The sequence below is a fragment of the Aedes aegypti genome, chromosome 2, assembly GCF_002204515.2.
Source record: "Aedes aegypti strain LVP_AGWG chromosome 2, AaegL5.0 Primary Assembly, whole genome shotgun sequence".
NCBI lineage: Eukaryota > Metazoa > Arthropoda > Insecta > Diptera > Culicidae > Aedes > Aedes aegypti.
Genome location: NC_035108.1, coordinates 257,746,108 through 257,772,461, shown reverse-complemented (window position 1 = coordinate 257,772,461; position 26,354 = coordinate 257,746,108). Strand labels below are relative to the sequence as shown.

Sequence of the window (26,354 nt, the reverse complement as noted above, 5' to 3'; positions counted from 1 at the left end):
ATGCAATAAATAAAAGAATTCATGAAGAATTGCTATAAATCTTCATCCAAAAGTAGAACTATCCATAAGAGATTTTCAAAGAAAAAGTTTCTTACCTGTTGGGACTATCAGCGGTATTCTAGGATAATTCTCTGGAAGATCTAGGGAAATTGTACAGTTTTTGGAGTAATCTGCATAAAATTGTGTCATAAAAAATCCATGGAAAAATCTCTAAACAAATACTTAATAACTTGGAGAGCTCACTGAAAAAAATCAGAAAGAACTTTCATAAGAAATTCCTGATGTTATCAAAGAAGGGTTTCGTTCCACATAGAATCCTTGAAGAAATTTCAGTAGTACATTGAATGATTCTTGGATAAATCCTCGGAGATTTCTGCAGAAATGAATTATGAAATTGCTGGAGATATTCCGAGAAAATTTTTTTTTTTTTCAGGTTTATGGACGAATCCATACGATTTTTCAAGAATGATTTCAAGAGCATTCCACAAACTATTACTGGATTGTTCTGGAAGCATTCATGGAAAATTGCTGGAATATTTTATGAATCTCTGGATAGAAACACCTGCAAAAACTTCGGGTATTGAAAGTATCGTTGACTAAATGATTTGAAGAATTCACTTCATATTTTGAAGAAATTACATGTTGAAATTCTTGATCAAAGGCACAGTTGAATTTAAAGAGATATTAAAAAAAATGTTGGAAATATTCAAAATCTCTAAATATGAAATTCCTAGAATCCAGAATTCATTGAAAAACAGTCCTTAAACATATTCTGGAGAAATTCCTGGAGAAACATTTGAACCATTTCTTGGCGGAACTCAATGAGATTGTTCTGATAAATTTCTTCAAGCAATCCTCAAGACAGGAATCCGTTAATCCAATATTGATCAAATTTTCCTAGAAACTCTTGGATGAATCTCTGAAATCACTTTGGAAAAAAATCTGGAAATCCCTAGAAACAGTTCTGAAGAAAATCTCAGAAATTTTAAATATGAATATCCGGAGGGTTAACTAGTGGGTTTTCTGGGAGATCCCTATCGGAATTATTTGAGTAATATGTCTTAATATTTATACATGACTATCAGAAGGGTTCAAGATGAGTCCATGGAAAAATTATTGGAGGAATCTCTGGAGGCTAGGGTGCCTGATTCCAGTTGATTCTAGTTGAAATCTGTGGATAAATTCCAGGAGAAACATCAATTCTTTGAGAAATTATTTGTAGAATATCTGTTGAAATTCCTAAAGCTATACTTCAATATTTTCTCAAGCAGTTTTAGAAAAAAATGTATTTTAAAATAAACGTTAAATGGATCGACGATGACACACAAGTCTAATCTGAGTTTCATCTATTGTTTCTTAATGCAAAGTCTAAATCAAAAATTGATAAAAATTTTCATATAAAACTGAAGTTAGTAGCAGGCTTGGTTCCAGTGAGAGCGTAAACTAATGTTAAACTATGTTTATAATAAAAATTCAAAAAATAAATGGGAACCAAAAAAAGTTACGTTTTATCGAGTTACGTTATAAAGAGGTTACGATTTTGGAAATTATGCCTATCGTCCATTATGCCAAACGTCCATTATGTCTATCGTATTTATGCCTAACGTCGTGCACCCGTTTTATGTGCATTGTGCTAGTATGCACACCAAATTTTCGATCAGTCTTCCAGCAATTTCGTTCGGTGAAACCAATTCAGCAATACACAATTTTACTAATGTACAGCACTTCTGAAATTGTTTACCTGAATTCAGCAATTTAACTTGCTGGGTAATTGTTAACATCATCAGGTTTATTGATTATTGAAATTATATGACAGGTGATTGATAATCAACAATCGATTAGAAATTTTGTTGTAAACCAGTGAACATAATTACTGAACTCCAGCAACAGTTGTACATGTCAACCGAGGAACTAAAAAAAAATCCCTTACTTTCATTTGCAAATTAGCATGGAGGTTCGTGAGAAAAAAAATCTATTAGTCGTCCTTTTTTGTATATCTGAGTAAGTACAATATTTAATTAAACACTAATTATTGATAAATAACTCAAGTGTTTATTTCTAGGGTAACAATACCGGAACGGCCAACGGCTTTACTGGTTCCTCCCAATTCCCAGAAAATTTAGGATTTTGTTTACTGTGAAATTAAATGTTTTTAGCAACGGAATAGCATTTGTTTTTTTTACGAACTTAACTTAAATTTTGCATCAATCAAAATTTGGCGGCCTGAAATTGCTTTGAACCAGCAAGAAATCCTACGAGAGTAATAAATAATCAAGTGATGATTATTCAGCAAATTAAAATGTACTTTGCTGGATGGTCACTAGGCCGTCCTTTATTTTTCTAAAATGCGAAATGTTATAAGTTCGTCATTGTAAAGTGCTCGTTTTGGTAAGAAAAAAATCAGGTAAAAATTTGAAGTCCGTATGTGGACGCTAAGTGGTCCCCCAACGACCTTAAAGGTATTAGGTGCAGATGGCCCCCGTGCACCAAATCGAGCTCGCTGCTCTAGTGCACGCAACATGAGTACGAAGAGCCACCAGTAACAAATTGTCCTGCGCGCGTTGATCATCAGCATAGAAGTTTTTCAAATATTGCGTGACACAAAATTTGCCAATTTTAGACCCCCTTCCCTATCCCACGTCACAGCTTTTGTATGAAAGATTTAAAATTTTGGTATGGACCGTAACACTACGGAAGACCCCCTCCCTCCCCCTGTTGCGTCACGTAATATTTGAACGATCCCTTTGTAGTTATGAATTTTATGTCAGCGTGCAGTGTTATGAAGCTATCCACAGTATAAAATATTGTTTTACATATAGTTATTTGCTAATTATCAATTTGTTACAAGTGGCTTTTCGTACTCATGTTGCGTACACTAGAGCAGCGAGCTCGATTTGGCGAACGGGAGTCATCTACACCTAATACCTTTAGAGTCGTTGGGGGACCACTTAGCGTCCACGTACGGACTTCAAATTTTTACCTGATTTTCTTCTTACCAAAACGAGCACTTCACAATGACGAACTTATAACATTTCGCATTTAAGAAAAATAAGGGACGGCCTAATGGTCACCCGGGAAGGCGGAAAATCACAATCACATCTCGATACGAACAAATTATGATCGCATATCTCAATTTGATATTGAAAATATGTTCGAAGATTTTATAAATCTCAGCGCTATAGCTCAACATCTGAAAACATGTAAAAAAAAACAAAACATATCCGAAAACAAAATGGCAGGACTGAACAGTAGAGTGATGCAAATTTCAAAATTTTTGCTCCCCTATGCTTAAACGATTTAAATTATGGTAAAAAGCATCCTCCCAAAATTTGAAATAATTTGGAAGAAATTTGACTGTGCACACGCCATTTGAAGTTTATATGGAGATTACTATGGAAAACGCCAGCCTTTTGTGTTCAGCCCTCTATCTCTTCGTCATAATATTTTATGGAAAAGTGAACACACTCTTCTCATGTGAAATTCTTCTAGCTACAACTTTGCCGAAGACCACATTTTGATTGCACGTCAGGAAAAATTGTTATTCATCATCATAAAGTGGGTTTGCCTTCAGTAAGCTTCACCAACTATTCGGCAGGCAACAGTGGTGCTCCTGGCGGGAAGAATAGATCTAAGTAATCCAGGCTACTATGTTCTACAGCAAAACAGCAGTGTTGCTCTGAAGGTAATTGAATGATCATCTCAGCATGGTTTAGACTTTGAAATCAAGAATAACAATTTATCCTTACGTCCAAACAAAATGTGGTCTTCGGCAAAGTTGTAGCTGGGAAAATTTTACATGGGAAGAGTGTGTTCGCTTTTTCATATATTATTATGACGAGCAGATAGAGGACTGAACAAAAAAGGTTTGGCTTTTCCATAGTAATTTCCATATAAACTTCAAATGGCGTGTGCACAACCAAATTTCTTCCAAATCACTTCAAATTTTGGGAGAATGATTTTCATCATAATTGACACCGTTTAAGCATAGGGGAGCAAAAACTTCAAAATTTGCATCAGTCTACTGAACAGTGTGACGTCAAGACAATCTCTAGAAGCGAAAAGTAGTCTCAGAAGGCGAAGACAACGATGCTCTCATTCTCATGAACTGTGGGTTCGATTCCCGCTTCAGTCCGGAAAACTTTTCGTCAAGAACGTATTTCGACTGTGCCACTGGGCGTTGCATGCTTGTCCGTTGTCTAGTGTGGTGCTTCCTTCAAAGGACATAATCGCCCACTGGAAGCATGCGGTGTCTTTTTAACTTCCAACTGGTAGGCATAGCCGATTGGTTAGCATCTCTATTTATAGATCCGAAGGTCAAGGTATCGATCTAGGTTGCCGACTTTTTGATTATTTTTATTCATCGTCATCTGTCAGATCATATTTTGATATTGATTTGTTGGTCAATCAATGAACTTACCAGATATTGTTTTGATCTTATAATATCTTAACAAGATATTGTTCAATACTTCTCCATATTATTTTTTGATATTATTTATGATCATTTACCTCTTATCTCCAACAAACCAATAGCTGATTATTATCGTCATTAATTACTGTAGAACAACAAATTATGATATTGGTTAGCTTTTTCCACCTACTCGGGCAGTAAACATGCTATTATTTTTATGCGAATTTGAGTTGCTGAAAGATCCAGCAAATTTCATTTTACTGGATCGATTGCTGAATTTACAACACAAGAAATATAAGCAAAAATTTTGCTGTTTTAAAGAAATAAAATTTTGGTGTGCGAGTTCGATTCTCGCTTAGGTCTGGGAAACTTTTCATGTGTAATATTTTTCGACTGTTTGTCACAGTGCTTTGTTGGTTAACAATTGTTAGTCCGCTGTCTAGTGCGGCGCTTGCCATAAATTGTGTTTTATTTTTTGCGGTAGGAGCTGTATGTTTCCGCTGATTTCGTTTTACCCACAAATGTTCACCTATTCGCCGAAAAAAAAAGGGAAACAAAACCCAACGTGGGATCTAAATATCAGTTTCACGTTTCGTTTCTCCCACCGAGGTTAAATTAATTATAAATTAACTAATTTCGTGTTTCAAGTACGCTACTCATGATGATTTTCCGGTTTTTCCATCCCGTCGGCTGGTCGGGGTTGATGCTGATGCTGCAACAGCGCATGGGGGGAAGCAGAGAAACTCTGTGCCATGTGTGAAAAGGTAAATAGCTGTATACGATCCTGCTGCCATCAGTTGGGATGTTCGGCCAAAGGTGTCTGTTGTGGATAGCATGTGTAAGTAAATATTTATGCTCTGGTGTGGGTGGGTGGATGGATGGGGTGAGTGCTGTCGGCTCTGGCAAGTGCTTCTGTTCCCACGCGCTTTTGATGGTCGGCTTTTGGTTTGATGCCACCGACCGAGAAGCACATGTGAGTGACGATTGTATAGGCTAGCCTACACATACCTAGTGTTGACGATCTGCGACCCCTAAATGTTGAATAGATGGGCTTCACGGTGTTTGAAATTGTTTTCGATATGCGCTATAATTTTAGATGAACTCTAACGCTCCAGATGCATTAATGTTGTGGTTGATTTAATGCTTTTGCACAGTTGGGAATGAGTTGAAGATGGAAACATTTCAAGTGAAAGAAATTGAGAGAATACTAAAGTTATAACTATCTTGAATAAGCTGACGGAAAATTCATTACGTTTATTATTTGGCGTGGAAAATTTGTGCGATCTATTCAACAATAATATTAGTGTGACTTTACGATGATTGTCGTTGAGTTTTTTTTCCCTTGGCATTACGTCTCTAATGGGACAGAGTCTGCTTCTCAACCCAGGGAAGGAAAGGAAATTTCCATTACGAAAAGATCCTGGACCAAACGGAAATTGAACCCAGACCCAGACCTTCAGCATGGCTTTGTAGCCGCCGACATTACCACTAAGGTAAGGGAGGCCCCGTTAAGTTATAGGAAGTTAGAAAATTTTATGCTACAAAAAATAAGTTGCTTAAATGCAAAGGGGTGTAAGTGACATTATGGTCGGTTTTGACTTAAACACATTGAAAATGTCATTATCAGATGATGTTTTCCATTCAACAGAAAAAAATAACAAAATTAGGTGATTATTTTGGCTTTCATACAATTTGTATGTATATGCTGGAAATATTTCAGTGTGTTTTTTTTTAATGTCACAACTTTCAGTAAAAATTGAGTATCTTCTTCTTCTTTCTGGCGTTACGTCCCTACTGGGACAGAGCCTGCTACTCAGCTTAGTGTTATTATGAGCACTTCCACAGTTATTAACTGAGAGCTTACTTTGCCAATGACCATTTTTGCATGTGTACATCGTGTGGCAGGTACGAAGATACTCTATGCCCTGGGAAGTCGAGAAAATTTCCAACCCGAAAAGATCCTCGACCGGTGGGATTCGAACCCACGACCCTCAGCTTGATCTAAAATTGAGTATACTAAGTTCAAAAATTGTTTTTTGGGAAATTTATACAAAGTAAGAATAACTCATTGCCTTTCGAATGCGCAATAGAGAGTTCATTGGGGCCTTCCTTAGTTGAGTGGTTAGAGTCCGCGGCTACAAAGCAAAGCCATGCGGAAGGTGTCTGGGTTCGATTCCCGGTCCGTGCAGGATCTTTTCGTAATGGAAACTTCCTTGACTTCCCTGGGCATAGAGTATCATCGTACCTGCCACACGATATACGAATGCGAAAATGGCAACTTGGGCAAAGAAAGCTCTCAGTTAATAAATGTGGAAGTGTTCATAAGAACACTAAGCTGAGAAGCAGGCTCTGTACCAGTGAGGACGTTAATGCCAAGAAGAAGAATAGAGAGTTTCAATTGGACGTGTAATCACAGATATACAGTCATACCTCGATATAAGGTAGCCTCGATATAACGTAACCTCGATATATCGTCTATGTGAAAAGTTAGCTATATTTTTTGTTATTTGAAGTGAAGAGCTTCAAAGATCAAAAGTATGTCCTTTGAAATACGGTTGCTTTGCAGTCGTAATATAGTTGTAAATTCTTTGAGGCCAATTTCTAGGACAAAACTTGAATAAATGATCAGCATGATAATGCTCTAAAGGGCCTGCATTAGCTTTGTGGTAATTTCTGCGACCATAAAGCAAATCCATGTTGAAGGTATCAACTTTTTCGTTTCCTAGTCGATCCAGGATTTTTTCGTTTCCTTCATTTCGTTGACCATGAAGTATGCAGTGTGCCCAAATAAGAATGCAAAATAGCTCCTTTAGCATAGCAAAATTTTGGCTAATAAATGTGAAAGTACTCCTAGAAAACTAAACTAAGAATTTGTTCTGGGGCCTAATGCCAAGAATAAGAAGGATAATAAGAACATAGTTGAGGGGGGTCCGTAGCCTTGAGGTAACGCTTTCGCTTCATAAGCGGAAGGTCATGGATTCAATTCCCAGCCCCTCCAAAAAATAACCCGTCTAGCCACCAGAAGACGCCGCACGGAGGACCGTGCTTAGGGGAACACATCCATCCTCCGTCAGTATCAGATGGTGACTGAGACAAACTGACCCACTTCGCAGGCAGCTAGCCTCAAACGACTCAGGAACACGGCAAAAGGAACCACCGCAAGAGCAATTGACTATGGTTTATGGAAATCGATTGGACCAACAGCAGAACACTCTCCTACCTGCTCGGTGTGAGAGCAAAAGAGCAGAAGAGAGTAAAAGCAGATGTAAATATAGATTAGCTAAAAATAGAATTGTGTCGGTAAGGAAGATACAGATAAACTGATTCCGGCACAGTAGTGGCCACGAGCACGAAGTGCCTTTAAAAAAAAAAAAAAAAAAAAAAAAAAAAAAATAAGAACATAGCTGTATATGACCTGCTGCTCATCTTTTGAGTTTGGTTGTACACAAATAACTGTCAAACTTCATCAGAGATTATCTCTTCTTTAAACTGAAGGCTGTTCTTTATAGTTATAATGTCGACAAAATTATTGAAATTAGTGCTGCTAATATTTTAACCAAAATTTATGCTTTTATAAATAAGCCGTTCGTCCGGGCATACCAATTCAATAATCAATGTAATTTTAGCTCTTAGTACTTCTACCATACATTTTCGCTTGTTTGATTTATAGGCTATTCTTCAAACTTGTATGGTTAATTCAATGACTGGACTGTTTGGAAAATCAACTTCTTCCATTAATATGTTTTCTTTGGGTATTTGCTATTCTTATGGTTATTGGAATCGTAAATGTAAATATTTTCATTGAAAATTTCGTTTCGACTTGTTCTTGAATGATTATGGGGAAAACTTGGGAATTAAATAAGTTGTACGCTCTATGCAATAAAATCGAGAATATTATTTTGAACCTGAATGCACGCCATGCTAAATTCTGAATATTGTGCTACGTTAAATTTGAACTTGACTTCTGTTTCTAAAATAACTACTCAATCAAATTTTACTTTACTCGACGTATAAATATTTTGTGGTGAAAATTGTTTGCACAGAGGTAAAGGAACTTTTTTCACTACATTAAATTGAAGAGCAGATTTGGAATGGGAATTCAACGCCAAGAAGATGGTTGTCACGCTACCAAAAAATATTGTTGAAAATAATTTCACCTATCGTAACATAAATTTTTGACATGACTCTTGATTGTTGTCTTCAAGTTAATCATTTGCATTTTAAGTGCATGTATTTATATTGAAGATTTCCCTTCTTTAGAATTAACACAATTACGTATTAGAAACAAAAAAAGTCATATACTCACTAAAATAAATATCTCCAGAAACTAAAAACACTTCGATTGCACATTGCAAATATAAATGGATACATACAAGAATGGATTGAGCTGGATTTTAAAATTATACAATGACCTTGACAACATTCTGCTTCCATATCTTGCGTTAATGGGTCCAATGTCAACCCACACTCTCGTAACTAAGGATATGTGAAATGAATATTTTCCACGGCGATACAAAACGAAACGATATGTGAAATTTTCAAAACTGTTCGTAGCAAAATGAAACGAATAATTGAAATATTCCGCAAAACCCGATACGAAATTCAAATCCTAACGAAATGCTTCGAAACAAAACGAAATTTTTCTGAATTTTCCGCGAAATTTTGTTGTGTAGTGATAATTTTGCTATACATGCACGAAAAGTCACTTCTTTGGACAGTGTCATTCAATATGTTACGTACATTTTACTGCTAAACTTCAGCCGTTTTGAGTGACAAATATGTCCCATGACAAAAATATTCAAGTTCCTGTGTACGCATCATTGGTTGCACCCCTAGAGCCTAACTTTGTGCACTTTTTTAATAACTTGTAAAAATAGTGATAGTTATTGATTAAATTTCAATTTCATAGAAGAACTATTAAGTATCGTAAGTAACACGCTATGTCTAAAACAGCAGATCATAATTTGTTGGTTGGGACATAGCGTGAGTAACTCTGAAAAAATCAAACAAATTTTGCACCATGATATTCATGCTTCAGCCAAATGCGCACTGTTTCCGCTGCGAAAAGTCAGTTGCGTAAACGGCAGACTTAGGCAAGAGAAATCTTTTTCAATCGATTCCTTAGTTTTATTCGACTCACCTACAACTATAAATGATTATTCGATAAAGTTAAGGTTTCATATAGAATTTTGTCTTAGCAAAAACGAAACAGTAAGTTTTCCTCAGAATGGACAATAAATCGTAGAAAATAACAATGTTTCTTCAATTTGCCAAGGTATTTGGACGTTCTTGTTTTTCTTGAGTTATTGACCAACCCGAAGAAAACCGCTTTTAAAACTTTGATATTGCTCCATTCTTTCTAGAAACTTAACGACACTTGAAAATGAATTTGCATCCAGGGATGCCAAAAAAAAGCAAAAAAGATGCCAAACAATATACTGCAACCCGAATTTGCACGGCTTCTGGTAAAAATGATTTATTCGAAGTCTAGTACACGACACTGAAGACGGCCTTACAGTTGAGGTCGAAATACGCGTAATTGTCAAAGGATACAAACTCTAGTGGAATTAAATGGTATAGTACTGAATTCGGGTTTTTCATCTACTCAAAAATATTAAATTTTAAACATGTGCAGCTGTTAGCGTCCGAATATTTATCAGTTTATGAAATCGTTTTTTTTTGTGGATTACCATGTATCATTTCATAAACTTTTGTTTAAATATAAAAAAATGTAAATGACACATTGTGGCGAAATTGATCAACATATAATAAAACAGGTAATGGAATAAAAAAGTACACTGTATGCTGAATTTGGGTCTCCTGAATTTAAAAATAATGTCAAAATTTATACAACTCGTGTATTGGATTATTTTATTGCAAAATTAAACATTGTAAATCTGTAGAATACGCCTAAATGTAGGCATTTTCCCTTGAAATAAGCGTGTTATTCGAGAATAAATGGTTTTATAAGCAAACAACTATTATTGTAATGCTGTATGTTTAAAAAAAATATGTCCGGTAGTTCATACTTACTTGTCATACTTGTGGAGTCCGTAGTTAGCACGGCAATCAGACATCTACGAATTTCTATGCTGCAGTAGTCATCTAATGTTATGACCCATGGTACACAAACTTATCCACCAACTCGAACTTAACTGGTGATGTTTTATTAAGATAATTTATGAAGAACCAAATAAATTAATTATTAACAAAATAATTTTAACAGGTTCAATGATTATCTATAGTGCAACCAGCTTGAATTAGGCTAAACAAATGACATAGCTATTTTCAATTACATCTCTGGATGTGACTTTGTGAAGGTCACTTTAAGTCACTTTTTTGATAAATCACTATAAAATATTTTCCCCTTCATATAAAATAAAGGCTGCAAAGTTTCACACATAACAATTAATGGAACCCCGTTCGTCAACGGGTGTTAAACTCCAACCACTGACAGCTTCAGTTTCACATGTCCTTTAGCACCGACAGTATCTATAGAGACATCATTATGGTACTACTACTAGACCCAAACACAATTCCTGATTTCCCCATCAACCCTTGCAAGTAAAGCAGATTGAAATTCCCAGCTCTAATCGACGACGCGTCTGACGAGCTCTAAAATGCATCCATTTCCACCTCAGGCGATCTTTTTTCAACATTCCTTTCGCCGGAAAAGTTCAATTTTAATTTGCCATTCACCAATCGATTGGGGTATAGTTGCGGATCTATCGAACGATGGCTTCTGGGTAGACTCTTGCTTCCACTAATGCTTCCATTCCGTGACGCGAGTGTAATTAATTTTTCATTGCTTTGGTTACAGTGCCTTTTTTGCGATTTTTTCCCGTTCCAGCTGTTCAACACGAACGCGGTCCGCGGAAACCCAAGCTGCAACACCTTCAGCCAAATGGACATCATCCACATCATCTGGGAGGACCATTCGTGAACACATCGTCCTACGGCCACGTTCCTCATTTTGCCAACCTGCACCATTCAGCAATGCAACAGAGCTCGATCCTTCATCATCCACAGCCTTTGTCCTTTGCCCCATTGGGACACCACATGCCTCCAACGCTCCTGCCTCCAGTAAAATTAGAACAAACTAAATTTGAATTTCCTCCCACCAGCAATGGACAGTTACCTCCCTCATTGTTACCCTCTGTCAAACTAGAACAGAACAAAATGTCTTCGTTCGACTTCCCGCCATCGAGTCATCGATTCTACAAACCCTTAGAGCAACTCCCTCCTTCACCTACAAATTCCAAAAGTTCAATAAGTGTAGACTCTCCATCAGAAGGCTTAACCAGTCCACAACCTTCGACGATAGACTGTGGATCCAGTGTCCTTAGCCCTACCCCAATCAATGCTAGTAATCTCAGTCTTCCTTCACCATTGTCCCAAACTGGGGTGTTAGATATCATAATGAGTTCCGATAAATGCCAGGAATTCATCCAGTATCAAATGCACAATAACAATCTGATGTTCCCAGGATACAATTCACCGGAAACAGGTGAAACAGTTCCCCAACCACCTCCTCCGCCTCCACCACTGATTCCACATCCCACACCTTTGACTGCTGACAGCCCCGGAATACGATTACCCACTTGGGAAATTCTACAGGTATTTCCTTTATTGTTAAGAAATTACCATCGAACAGATATTATCGTCAACATTCCAATTACAGGAAACCACCGCCCGACTTTTATTCATGTCAGTGCGATGGGTACGCTGTTTGATCCCCTTCCAAACGCTGTCCAAGAATGATCAGCATCTTTTGCTACAGGTTTGTTCGAACCGATGACTAATGAATTTGTATGGACATTTATACGTTTCCCCTTTTACCTCAAATCTACCAACAGGAATCGTGGAAGGAGCTGTTTCTGCTAAATTTCGCCCAATGGAGTGTTCCCTGGGATCTGAGTGCATTGCTCGAGAGTCCACAGGTGCGTGATCGAATACCGCATGATCCTGCCACCCAGATGGAAATGAAAACGATGCAAGAGATACTGTGTCGCTTCCGGCAGATTTCCCCGGATCTCAGCGAACTAGGCTGCATGAAGGCAGTGATACTATTTTCTCCAGGTGTGTATATACTTTATTCAGTTTAATAGACATATACAATTTGATGGTTGAACAGAATACTAAGGCGTACACAGAAAAAAATATTTAATTTTCAATGTGATTTAAACTGAAATCTACTGTAAATATAAATCAAATTCGTGTGTTATTACAGCATCATGTAAATTTAAATAAATATACATTCAATTTTCAACTAAAAATGGTTGAAAATTATATGATCGTGTAAATTTAAAGTGAATTCAATTGAAAAATAATGGATTGGTCGTTGAAATTTACGTTTATTTCGATGCTCCAAATATGTACATGAAAATAAACTTAAATTTACAACATATTTTTAGCTGTGTAGCTCAGCAAAACAGATTCAAATGACCGAAGTTTAACGCGGGAAATGTATAACTATGAAGAAAGATAAATACTTCATGAATCTATGTTTTTATTTAGCATAGAACAGATATGCATCTTAGGGACCCAAAAAGCCATAGTGCTAAACGGATAGCTATTCAGCAAAACCAACCAGAGGATCATGGACTCAAATCACGTCGACCCAGGGCATAGAGTATGGGCATGACTTTACCATACTGCCATTTCGAGAATAGTGCAGATAAAATCTTATTTTCACACATTTTAATTCAGGCACTTATCAAAAGCATATTTTAAATTTTGGACTATTTCTTCCGCTACCTGCTTGTTGATGGTGTTATATCTCTGGAAGCTCCACTTATCAGTTCTTCACAAACCGCGTTAAATCTGGGTGTCTTTGTTGTACGAAATTTGTGCTAGGTACGTTCAACAAAAATCTGACAAAGTATATTTGTTATTGCCGATACGCTAAATGATCAGACTATCGCTTATTTTATTGAAAATGATAAACTTTAGTATATGAAACTCGAAAAGAAACTTCAAATCCGTTATCAGCTGTGGTCGATTCTTAAAAGGGTCAAAACCAAGTCCTTATACATATATCCATTAAAACATGTAAAAATATAACATCTAGGCAACAATATCCAAGAGTCTATATATTTGACATAAAATACCTGAAAAGCTATGATTTCGTGAAGTTATCTTATGTGAAGAGCAAAACTAACGATTTTTTTTTAGAATTTTACCATTTTATCAAAAAATTCCTAGCAAAGCCAAACTAAATAAAAAAAAATTCTTGTGGAACATGTTAGATACAATGTGCTTGAACTCACCACATCGCAGGATTTTCATAAAAACATTCATTACTAATTAAGTTCCAACAAAACACAAAAATAGAGTCTGTACTGGCTAGATAGGAATTGATTTTTTTAAATCACAAATTTTAATGTTAAAAGTTATTTTATCAAACAAAGCTTCAACAGGTAGCATTTGCAATGCCCCAAGAAAAAATACAACAACATAAAAATATTTATTTGTTTGAAAAATTATTGTGATTCTCTTTATCAAAGTTGTGCCCATACTTCAGGGGACGGACCTGGTGTAGTGGTTAGAACACACGCCTTTCACGTCGAGGACCTGGGATCGAATCCCATCCCCGAGATAGTCACTAAAAATTTCAGTGACGATTTCCTTCGGAAGGGAAGTAAAGCCGTTGGTCCCGAGATGAACTAGCCCAGGACTAAAAATCTCGTTAATAAAGATAGAAAAAAAATACTTTCTGGGACGCCCTATAGGGTAAGTGTACCAGTTATGGACATAGTGGTTCCCTATTTCGCCATACGTGATTACTTTAATGTCTTCAAATTTTGAAAACTTTTGTGCGTTGTAGTAGTTAGATTTAAGATATATCTTGATGTTAAAACATTCAAAACGATTTAAAATGTGAAAGTAATCAAAATTTCACATATCGCCAAATAGGGAACCACTATGGCCATAACTGGTACACTTTCCCTATCTTGCATGTGTATGAGTGTTTGCTACATAGTAAACACATTCGCGACCCATTGGAAGCCCACACAATAGAAACCTCAGCCAACACAGTTGCTGGCTGGTGTAGTGTGCAATTTCAATACCGTAATCCGGGGTATCATTGATCAGCGGAGTAACATTGATCGGAATGACGCATCTCGTAAAATGTTCGTATCATCTTTTATTGATGGAACATTTCCAAATCATGAATGGTGCTTCTCTTTCTTGTATTCATGAGCTAATGAAAGTGAAGATTTTTGCGGAAATTGCGTTTACCTTGTGCGTAAATTTGTCAATTTTTCGAAACAATTAATTCAATGGGTAAGGATGACACTACGAAGATTCATGTCTTACATAAGTTCTGCAAAAGATATGAGCAAGGAAAATGCGGTTCTTACTAAAAATGGCATCGCCGAAAACGATTCCGTTGTCAAAACTATCATAAGTATGCTCAATTAGGCAGCATTAACGAATTACTGTAAAGTATATAGAATTTCCTTAGGAAATTGCCTACTTTTAGGTCGGGGTGTTTTTAATTTTAAAATAACTCAAAAAGTAAATGACTTGTAAACGTTTGACCTTCATATTCGGCTTCGGGAGCCATGATTTCAGTAAGTAACGACATTTTCAATAATACCGAATATTGTTAACATAGGTGATCAATGTTACCCCATATCGACTATACCAAAAAATTACTTAAAACATTTTTTTTAAACATGATTAAATCTTTCAAAAAACAAAATGCAGTATGTAGTCACGAGCTATGGCTGGCAGTACTTGTTTTAAAAATATAAAACATGCAACATATGCATTTTCAAACGAAATATTTAAGAAATATTCAAAAAAATGATCAATGTTACCCCGGTTTACGGCACCTAAAAAAATAATGCACTCTCGGACTAGGCATTGGATACCCGAGCAGAAGAAAATAACTACTGAATACCAAATTGAGGTATTCCATACCAGATAATTTCCAATACTTACAACCTGAATGAGGTATGAATGAGCCCTGCATAAAAGGTAAAATACCTCAAATAATACCTTCTGCATATTCTACAAATACCAAGCTGATAATTAGATCAGGTATTGTAATACCTAAATAATACTTGATGGATTTTCATATAAAAGTGAAATTTTCCAATACTAGTTCAATACTTCCAGCAGTCCTCAATAGCTGTCGAATACCAAAATGAATTATTTTAAATTGTTTTAAATATTTTTTTCAAATACCACTACAATACCAAAATGAGGTATTGATAACTGAACAATACCCTATTGTGGTATGATACCAAAATATGGTATTCATAAGTTATTGGCGAGTTATTCTTTCCTCCTCGGGAATGTATAGAAAGCGTTGTGTTTGGATGTGCATCTAATTCTTCCAAAAAAGGTGCACTTTGCGAAAAAAGACCACGTGATGATTTAGCTGAAATCGAATTCAGGTTAACTTCTGCGTTCAGGGAGATCAGGGAGTCGTGAGTTCGATTCTCACTGAGAAGACGTGTATTTTTTTCGCAAAACTTCACAAAAATTTGTCCATTAAATCCAATTGCAAAATATATGTAATGTTTAGCTTTCGGTAGTTGTTAAACTTCCACTCGGCTGATTAGCCGTAAACCACGATTCATAATTAAAAACATGTAAAGAGAGAGATATTTTTTTTCACGCATACGATGACAGTTCCTTACGAGGATTTCCGTTGGTGCGTGTGCTTTGTGGAATCTCTTTTTGCTTCGTAGTCGCGAATACGCGGTCCCAGTGGTACAACGTATGGGTCACTGCACAACAATCTTCCTCTCTCTTATACTTTTACATAAAATTTGTAAACAACAAGGCCAGTAAACGTCTAAATCCCATACAAAATCAAAACAGTGCAGAGCCCCATAGTCGCTGTATTTCATTGTAATTAACGAACCTACGGCCTGCTTTGATTGCTCAGAACCTATTCGACGAGATGATCTCTACAATCGTTGAAGATAATGAAAGGCTATCTAAAAGGACAAATCTCTGCTAGCACATGATGTAAATATTGAAATACCAGAAATTTAGAAAAAAAAATATAGGTAGCGTAAAAGCACCGGTTTTGGCCAGCCTAAGAGAAAATGTCAATAAAAATTAAATGGGTAGCCGTAATTATACTACAAATATGTCAAATGCAAGGTTTCAATCCATATTATGTGTGTAAATATCAGAGCTATAACCATTGTTTCGCTTTGAAAATCCCGTAGGTCAATATAGGCCAACGGAACCAGTTTCGGCTAGAGATTTATCTTTGGTTCCTAAATTGGCCAATCGCATTGATTTCTCATGAGAGTGGTCAAACTAGGACTGCCCTGGCCAAATTAGGTGTATGGGAGTTATGTGAGCTCTCGATTTGTGCACATTGAAAAATGGTAAGCTAATCCCAAGCCCCATTTAATAATTCCCTGTGCAACTTCGATTGTTCTGGTCAATCACGGAGTAGCAACTACGAATTATACGGTCATCTTTAAAAATAATAAAGACAAATTGTCAAAAATGTAAAAAGTTGCCGCTTAACATATGCAGTAACTTTGCCGAACATAGTATAGCAATATTTTCACTCTTTGGAACTGAAAAAGCTAATGATCGTGTTTTTTGAGTTTTAAACCACTGTGCAGGGTTGAAACTTGCAACACATCGATATGTAACCGAATTGACGGTTTCTGTAGAAAGAATTAAAATCATATTTATATATTGCGTCGATTATTGAGCTTAGGCATAAAACAAAGGATTTAGGTGATAATTTGAGAATTGTTCTTATTTTGGCTGGTTTGCTGAAGGTGAAAATTGTTTCGCACTTTTGATCGTATAAAAACAAGGCTGAAAATCGTCCCCAGTACCACACAAATGGCAGAAATATGTCATTCGAGGTATTTGCTATGAGGTATAGAGCTCTGCACTGTTTTGATTTTGTATGGGGTTTTGACGTCTAGTGACCTTGTTGTTTACTAATCTCACGAAGGGGTGAAAGAGAGCAAATGATTTTTGTGCAGAGCGCCATAGAAATGGTCAAGAAATTTTCTACAGTGAGCTCCATTTGGATTGACATTTCTCTTCAAATGCGTTCTGCAATCAAAGAAAAATGCTTTTCTTGAGCATTTCTCGCAAGAAATTTCCCACACATCGAGATAGGCGATTACTTTTCTGTTGAAGTGCATACTTCCCATAATAAAATAATTATTGAGTTTCGAAAGTATTTTGAGATTCGTTGATAAGTACAGTGCCTTCCGATTTTGGCAACAATGCGTGATTTTTATGTTACAAAATCGGGGATGTGCAAAATTCGGGAATTTTGAAATGCTTAGGGAAACATGGTTCAATTCGGACCACATCTTTTCAGCACGATGAACGGCATGAAATATTTTCCCAAAAGCCTGATTAAGCGCACGCACTTTTTTCTCAGAGAGTTTTGTGATACTTCCTATCAGGACATGTTTGCACAAAATTTTCTGCAGAAGGTCCAAACCTATTTTAATTCGGACCCTCCATGTTCTAATTAGGACCACCCTGTGCTTGATTGTTTTTGCTATGGTAGTTTTAAAAAAAAAACTGCGATTTATTTGGTATCGAAGCTTATTGAACTTCTTCTGAAAGCTCAAATATAAAAAAATAAACTAAATACGTGAAAAAATTCAATATAATTCAATTCAGAACTAGCTCAAGTAAAATGTGAATTTCTAAAAAAAAAACTAGGGTGAAATCCGAAACTGATAAAAAATTAAATACAGTCAACTCTCTGTAACTCGATTTAAATGGTCGTGTATGGGAGAAGGATAACACATTTTTTTGGAGCTTTGGCAAAATACATAAAAAAATCATTTCAGCTTTGAATGTAGTTAAATTTCAACACATTAAAACTTTGCATGAAACAGTTGGGTTTACAAGGTGAACTTGTACGGAATCCTGAAAGAGACACCATCGAGTCTCGGGACATCAAGTTGAAGAAGTATCGACTTACATTTTAGGGTCAAAGTACACTATACTAAAGTAATTATAAAACGAAGCCAAACTCCAAATTTTCAAGCTCAAAACACATTATATAGAGTAAAGGAAAGTTGAGTGTATTGTTTTCAGCACTCGTAAACTTTTTTTTGTATCGTATTGTCAAACTATTTTGGGAAGCTGTATGCAAAATAGGCAGGAGAAGCTTTTCAAGTAAGTGGTTTATTAATTTTTTTTATTTGTTGGTGGTCTACCGTAAATTTTAGATATTTTCGGTGACTTTTTCTTGATTGCACCAGAAACAAAGAAATCATCTATCAATATTACTACTTCTGTGATTATTTACAAAGCCGAGAAGACTTTTATGGGATGGAGCTCTTGGAATAGACTGAGTGCTCGTTGAAAATCAAGAGGTCCCTATTGACCCATATCAAAAGGTCCGGATTGGACAAACGCACAATTTAAGATTTTCAAACAAGTTGAGCACAAACAGTACATAAATATATCAAAACCATTTGATCAGATGAAAGTTTAGGCTTGGAGGATTCGATTGTAAAAAAAACACAGAAAACATTAGAGATTTATTGTCCCTTACAGAAGCTTGGAAATAATGACAACAACCAGCACACTAGAGCACTACAAAACAACAAACTTCCAAAGTCTTTAGCTTTCATTTTGTCCCAAAAGATTGAAAATCGGTTATAATATTTTTTTAAATAAAAATTTTGTAAAATAACTTTTTTCTGGTCACCCTTTTTCGGAAATGGTCACCCTAATCAAAAAATCCAAAAACACGTGTATTCTTATTTCCCCACTAGATCGGTTCTTCATGGAATGGCTGAATATTTACAACTGACTTAACTTGCCAGAGTGGCTTAAATACGTTTTTATATGACTTAAACCAGTAAGCTTAGTTTAATAGAAATAAATCAAAGAAATAAATTTCAATATAATAATGATGTTATGTTCGATACAGGTGAAACATTCAATGCTGAATATTATCTTATTTTTCGACTTCAACACTAAGCGATCAGCGCACTAAAGTCTGCCGTATTTATTTTGCTTCATAAAATTTACTTCTTTGTACATCTGGTACTACTCTTGATGGTTACGTCTAGTTTTCCATCGAGAATTATCCTCATCACTTCAAATTATCCTATTCTACATTCTCAGACACAACATGATTTGAATTACCGGGAAACATTATGTCATACATTTTGTATGAAGATTAATAAAGTCTTTAACAACTTCAAACAAATCCCCAGTAAGTACTACTTCAGTATCAACATCACTAGGGCTTCCAGTCGCCAGTTCTGCTTTTCTTCTTCATAAAATATGGCACATTATCAACTCATCTCCATATCACCGCAATACGAATTACTACACTGAAAGCAGGAAGCCCGAGTTCCTTATAAAGAAGCCCAAGGGGATCGTTCAAATATTACGTAACGCAACAGGGGGAGGGAGGGGGTCTTGCATGGCGTTACGGTCCATACAAAAAAATAAAATTTCCCATACAAAAGCTGTTACGTGGGAGAGGGAGGGGGTATGAGATTGACAAATTTTGTGTTACGTAATATTTGTATGAACCCAAGAAGAATGCCCAAGTAGACCGAAATGCAGGTGGAGAAAATACAAAAAATACTATAAAATGACTACAGTACGTACAGTGCACTGTTTTAACATCAAGTTGTTTAAAAGCTATCAAATGATACATCGACTGCAAAATATTTCATAAATAATAAACCTCCTTTAATAAGTAAGTATTTTAAATTCAATTTATCTTTTGATCAATATTTACCAACTTGACTTGAAGTACAAGAAGCAAATATTTCATATATCCCAGCAAATTGTGTACTTTGTGAAATGCACGAACCCATTTCTTTCAATGTACTAAAGCTCTAGCTCTTTTTACGAATGATTCATGCGTTGCTTATAAATATTCGTTCTCAATACGAAATAAACGAATTTCGATTACGAAATGTTTAGTACATACTAACAATCATTGTTTGTTTTGATTTGGAGCTTAATTTTTATTACGAAGCTTGTTGCATACATTTTACGAAACTGATTCGTTACAGTAAACAACGAATAATTTCGTGGTTCAAACGAACGATTTCGTAATATAAAACAATATATACATATTTTCAGTGTACGTGTTCTGAGCTGTTCATAGACAATTGCGCTTTTGATTGTTAAATATTTCAGATTACAAACTGGTAGTTCACTACCGAATTAATAAATATACAATTGATTTTTTTTGCCAAACCCGTGATAAATCACACCTTGCTCGGTAGCTCGCAAGTGCATGTTGGCCAACTTTTTGCTATTTCTTTGGTATGTTCTACCGAGCAGGCGGGTGCAAACTCACTCACACAAATCCTGCGTCATGTTCGTTGGTCTCTATTCGTGAGGTGCTTCGCGATGCGAACAATTCGTGATTTTCCATTTAAACTTTATGTTTTCTTTTTCGTTTTATTCAAACTAAAAGGTTGGATTTACCATTAATTGATCCATAACTGTGGGTGATGGAATTAGGATAAAAGTACCAATTTTCGCCCATTTTGGCCTAGTCTAAAGTCCGACAAATATGTTTTTCAAGATACATTTGTAAGGGAACGTCCATAAATTACGTAACGCCATTTTCAAATGCCACACCTCCCACCTACTCCCCCGTCATTTCATACATTTTGTATTAAGGTTTCGAAAATTGTGTATGGGTTGTAACGGTTCCCTTAACCAGTGCTGTAAAACGGTGAACAGAGACTGTTCATGCACGACACAAAAATGCTATCGCATCGGTAGTTCTTTTTGTGCGATAGCGTTCTTGCTTTCTTTGCTCACGATCACCCGAACACATATACTGTAGAGGGCATCTCAACATTTTATTTTGACATGCAATCACGCGCCCGATTCCCTGTGATATTTCTACAATAACACCATATATCGGTCAATTTTCTCAATACTGTCGTACATTAGTTCGTAATCTATCTATTCATATCCACCCAATTATTCACAAAAATAGCTATGAACGGAAAAAGAACGACTGTGAGCAGACTCTGCTCATCCAGCAATCACGCTCTTTTTTACATTTGTTTTGTTCTGGTTCTCCTGTCCAAAAATCTGTGAGCAAATCGGTCGCTGTTGGTTCATGAGCGTGTGAGCGTGGATCCTGCTTAATATTGGTTCATTTTGCGTAAACGGCATGATTCTTTCCACCACTGCCCTTAACCCGCTTCCCCCTCAGAGTGTGACATAATTGATGAACGACCCCTAAGTATCTAAGTCTTCTTCTTTCTGGCGTTACATCCCCACTGGGGCATAGCCTGCTTCTCAGCTTAGTGTTCGTATGAGCACTTCCACAGTTATTAACTGAGAGCTTACTATGCCAATGACCATTTTTTGCATGCGTAATATCGTGTGGCAGGTACGAAGATACTCTATGCCCTGAGAAGTCGAGAAAATTTCCAACCCGAAAAGATCCTCGACTGGTGGGATTCGAACCCACGACCATCAGCTTGGTATTGCTGAATAGCTGCGCGTTTACCGCTACGGCTATCTGGGCCCCTGAGTATCTAAGTCATAAAATATGCATACTCACCCTCTACCTTGATAATCTATGATATTTCCTGAAACAAATATATCATCCACGAACATGTATAATTTATAAAGTTTTTTGATTCATATCTATCTTCTCAGAAACTTCCGAGCTATGCGACGTCCAACCGGTGGAAATGCTGCAAGACCAGGCCCAGTGTGTCCTGTCAGATCACGTACGGGTGCGCTATCCCCGTCAGCCGACCCGATTTGGGCGCCTGTTGCTTCTGCTCCCACTGCTGCGGACAATCCGCTCCGTAACCATCGAAACGCTTTTCTTCAAAGAAACCATAGGTACCGTGCCCATCTCCCGGCTCCTAATCGATATGTATCAGATGGAAAAGTACACCGATCTCGAAACCGGCACACCAGGAGTCAGCATCGGTACACCGTCAGTGAAGCATTAATCGTTTGGCCAGGTGCGAACGAAATCATCATTTCCCATCAGCGTGAGAGGGGTATGTAGTTCATAGGGAGGACAAATGAAAAACAAAATTTGAAGAAACATCCAGGATAGAAATAACCACTGTCATGAATTTCCGCGAATATACTTTAAGTTAAACATAAACACTATATAAATCAGTTTGCAAAACCGTAAAATAGGGTGATAAGGACGCGTGGGGTATTGAGGGATTTAAGTTCTCTATCAAATACTTGTTTTTAATTATGAATCGTGGTTTACGGCTAACCAGCCGAGTGGAAGTTTAACAACTACCGAAAAGCTAAACATTACATATAGTTTGCAATTGGATTAAATGGACAAATTGATGTGAAGTTTTGCGAAAAACTTACAGGTCTTCTCAGTGAGAATCGAACTCACGACTCCCTGATCTCTAGTTAGGGCGCGTTACACCTACGCCATGAGAGAAGTCGTTTGAGAACGTCGCAACCCATTGGAAGCCCACACAATAGAAACCTCAGCCAGCGCAGTTGCTGGCTAGTGTAGTGTGCTATTCCTATACCTAAAAAACAATGCGCTCTCGGGCTAGGCATTGGATACAGTCACCCCACGCAGTTGAATCACCCACAATTTATGAATCAGCTGGCTTCAAAAGACAAAATTATTATCAAACTTGTCAAAAAACATCACAGAATTATTTTTACACATAGTTTCTTATCAGTAAAAATAATTCTGTGATGTTTTGTGTCAAGTTTGACAATAATTTTGTATTTTGAAATCAGCCGATTCATAAATTGTGGGTGGTTCAACTGCGTGGGGTCACTGTATACATATAGAAAGCATTGTGTTTGGATGGGCATCTAATTCTTCCGAAAGAGGTGCACTTTGCGGAAAAAAGACCACGTGATGATTGAGCTGAAATCGAATTCAGGTTAACTTCTGCGATCATGAGTCTTCTCATGGCGTAGGGGTAACGCGCCCTAACTAGAGATCAGGGTGTCGTGAGTTCGATTCTCACTGAGAAGACGTGCAACTTTTTCGCAAAACTTCACATCAATTTGTCCATTTAATCCAAATGCAAACTATATGTAATGTTTAGCTTTTCGGTTGTTGTTCTCTATCAAGTTTGACAAGTTTGTGGCTTCGTGGCCGTGCGGTTAGTGTTACCAAGCATTTAGCCGCATCGAGTCAAGGGGTGTGGGTTCGATTCCCGCTTCAGTCCGGAAAATTTTTCGTCAGGAAAGTTTTTCGACTGTGCCACTGGGCGTTGCATGCTAGTCCGTTGTCTAGTGTGGTGCTTCCTTCAAAGGGCAAATCGTCCACTGGAAGCATTAACGTGTCGGTGTCTTTTAAGTTACAGTCTCCAGAAGATGAATATATCAGTCATCTGAAATTCTTGTTTTGTTCGGAGGATTACGAGTTGCATTGCCTGTATAAACTACCGTAAAACGGGGTATCATTTGATCAGCGGGTTAACATTGATCGGTACAACCCTACCGTAAAAAAATCAAACACATAGGATAAATTGCCTACTATTGCTCAGGCTAAAAACACGCCAATTATTACACATCCCTTGTATTTCTTATGGGTGTGCAATAATTGGGTCAATTGTTAGCCTGTGTAATAATTGGCAATTTACCCTATTGTTTATACAATCGATTTAAAAGGAATTCAAATTTACCTACCTACCTAATTACTCATATTTATTCGTACCTTGCACAATACGCATGAGAAAAAGGAAAAAAAAAAACTTACTGTATTCATGGTTTTATCAAAGGGAAGAGAGAGAAAACTTTTGGAGCACCATCTGCATTCATCAAGAGAGCATGCAAAGGCTCATAGACGCCGGAAGAAGAAACTGCCTTTTGTTGAATTATTGACAAACTAGAAGATGCTCTAGATTTTAGTTGAATTTATTTTCATCTCTTTACACCTCATTTTACGGTGCTTACAGATTCTAGTTCGACATATTTAGATAATGATTTTCAAACAGTATATTACTTTTAACATTTTTTTATTGTTTTGTGTTATGAATCTCAAACAAAGGCACGTCAGCAGATGAAGCGAAAGTTAACCATGTTCAAAAGAGCAATGGAAGCAAAGTAAAAAATGTTTTCCCCCAAATCGCTACGGGCTGTGTGTTACATTACCTCGGAACGCCACGAACCATTTTCTCATTCTTCGCTCGCTAACTTTGCGGAAACGGAACAGTACCACCTTCACCACGCTACATTACAACAGTCTCAAAATCAAGTCCTGAAGACATGCACGCTGTGAATCATGTAGTGGTTGATATGTTCTAGGAAAAAAAGTCCAACCCCAACCCCGACGGTCCGACTTACTTCTGATAGGGAATTGATTTTTTTTTTGCGATTCAGGGTTCATCTACTCATATTGCAAGGTTATCATCGACGATATTATTCTTTAATTTGTTAAACAAATCTAATCTCCAGCCCTCCTGCTGCATAAAAATGATACGATTGTAGAAAAACAACTTTTTGTATCAAAGTCAATATACACTAGGGATTGAATGTACTCGATGATGCTCTGTAATAATACCCTTCAAGATATAAATACCCAAAATGCGTAGTCTTATTCGTACGCACTCGATTCGAAATGGAAATTTTATCTTCAATTATGGATAAGAACTCGTACCGAAATGATAATGGACAAACATAATATGTTCTATAACTGATTGGAGATTAGAATAGCAACTTGTTGATAATGTAGTAAAATTAATGTAATTATTTAATTATCTCCTAATGGTACGAAAATTGTCAATCTATACACATAATCAAAATAACAAACACAATGTAAATTCAATCTAAATAATTATTGAATAAAAGTTACGATTTAATTAAAACAGCATGTTTGTTTGGCCAACTGAAGAAAGTGATGACAGTCCGTACTTATTCAGTACACCCTGTACCAATAGCAAGAGAATCCCCAGTGCCGGACACTTAGCCGATAAATTTATAATTCAATGGTAAGTCAATGGTTTCATATGATCTCGTTATCCATTTATGATAGAGTTAGTAGTTTGACCTTAGTGATATAATCCTTATTTCCAGAAAAACAATAGCAGTTGAAACTAAAGCTCAAGCCTACTGCAGTTCGTACGTCTGCGCTTCTTTCGGAGTCGTCGTTTACTTCCTCAACTGCCGTTCGCTTCGTGCCGGCAGGCAACGAACTATCCAGGATATGCCTAGAAACAACCGTTCAGCGAATCAGGCCCAAACCACAAAATTCAATTCTAAAACTTCCTGGTTTATCAAAAAGTTGTAAAATTTTTGAGACTTGATTCTAATTCAGTGTCCTCAAATCCAGTGAATGAATGATGATAATGATGATCAGGTATCAGAAAGCCGGCTCCAAAGGTACGTTCCCCACCAGTTTAGAGATTTGTGCCATCGTCATATTTGAGCCTATTTCATCATCTACGCGATGGGAGAAGAAAAGGAACGGAAAGATGGGAGGAAATAGGAGCGGGGTCCCTTGAAGAGGAAAAATCGCAAGAGCGAATTGAGAGCATGTAGCTCCATACAACAATGGGTTCAAACAGCGCCCTAAAAAGGGCACTGTAAAACGTATGAGCGTAAAGAGAGCCTATAGCTCATTATCACATATCAGGTGATACAAAGTTCCATAATCGGAGTCACAACTATCACACACAAATGAGTCAGCGCACTGAATATTTGCCATGTAATAATTGAGTCGGCAGTGGCCTGTCAACGCTCTGACCAAGAGACTGCAATTTTGCTTTTACAGATATGATAAATAATTCGCCACCCTTGGAGATGGCTCAGTAATGTACAGTTTTGTTTGACGATACGAACCCAAACTATTCCAATATTGCTTGTGCTGAGTTGCCGCCCAAGAGTTTATCTGAAGCTTCACCCAGCACTTAGAAATTGGAATAGCCGGCTCAGGGCCAATGAAGTCATGCGATGCTCCATCGCGAGCTAGCTCATCAGCCAATTCATTTCCAGCGATGGAAGATACCCATACAAGGTTTACAGA

General features: G+C 36.9%; 1 protein-coding gene across 1 annotated transcript in view; it reads left to right on the top strand.

Moving 5' to 3' along the window:
• LOC5566448 (nuclear receptor subfamily 2 group E member 1) overlaps positions 1-22,502 on the top strand; it is a 58,177-nt gene extending 35,675 nt beyond the window's left edge. Inside the window, exons 4-7 of the mRNA XM_021844852.1 lie at positions 11,259-12,025; positions 12,090-12,188; positions 12,265-12,487; positions 22,037-22,502. Of these exons, the coding sequence (XP_021700544.1) occupies positions 11,259-12,025; positions 12,090-12,188; positions 12,265-12,487; positions 22,037-22,341 (1,394 nt within the window). The 3' untranslated portion in view covers positions 22,342-22,502. The remainder of the gene's footprint in view (positions 1-11,258; positions 12,026-12,089; positions 12,189-12,264; positions 12,488-22,036) is intronic.
• Positions 22,503-26,354: the final 3,852 nt, after the last annotated feature.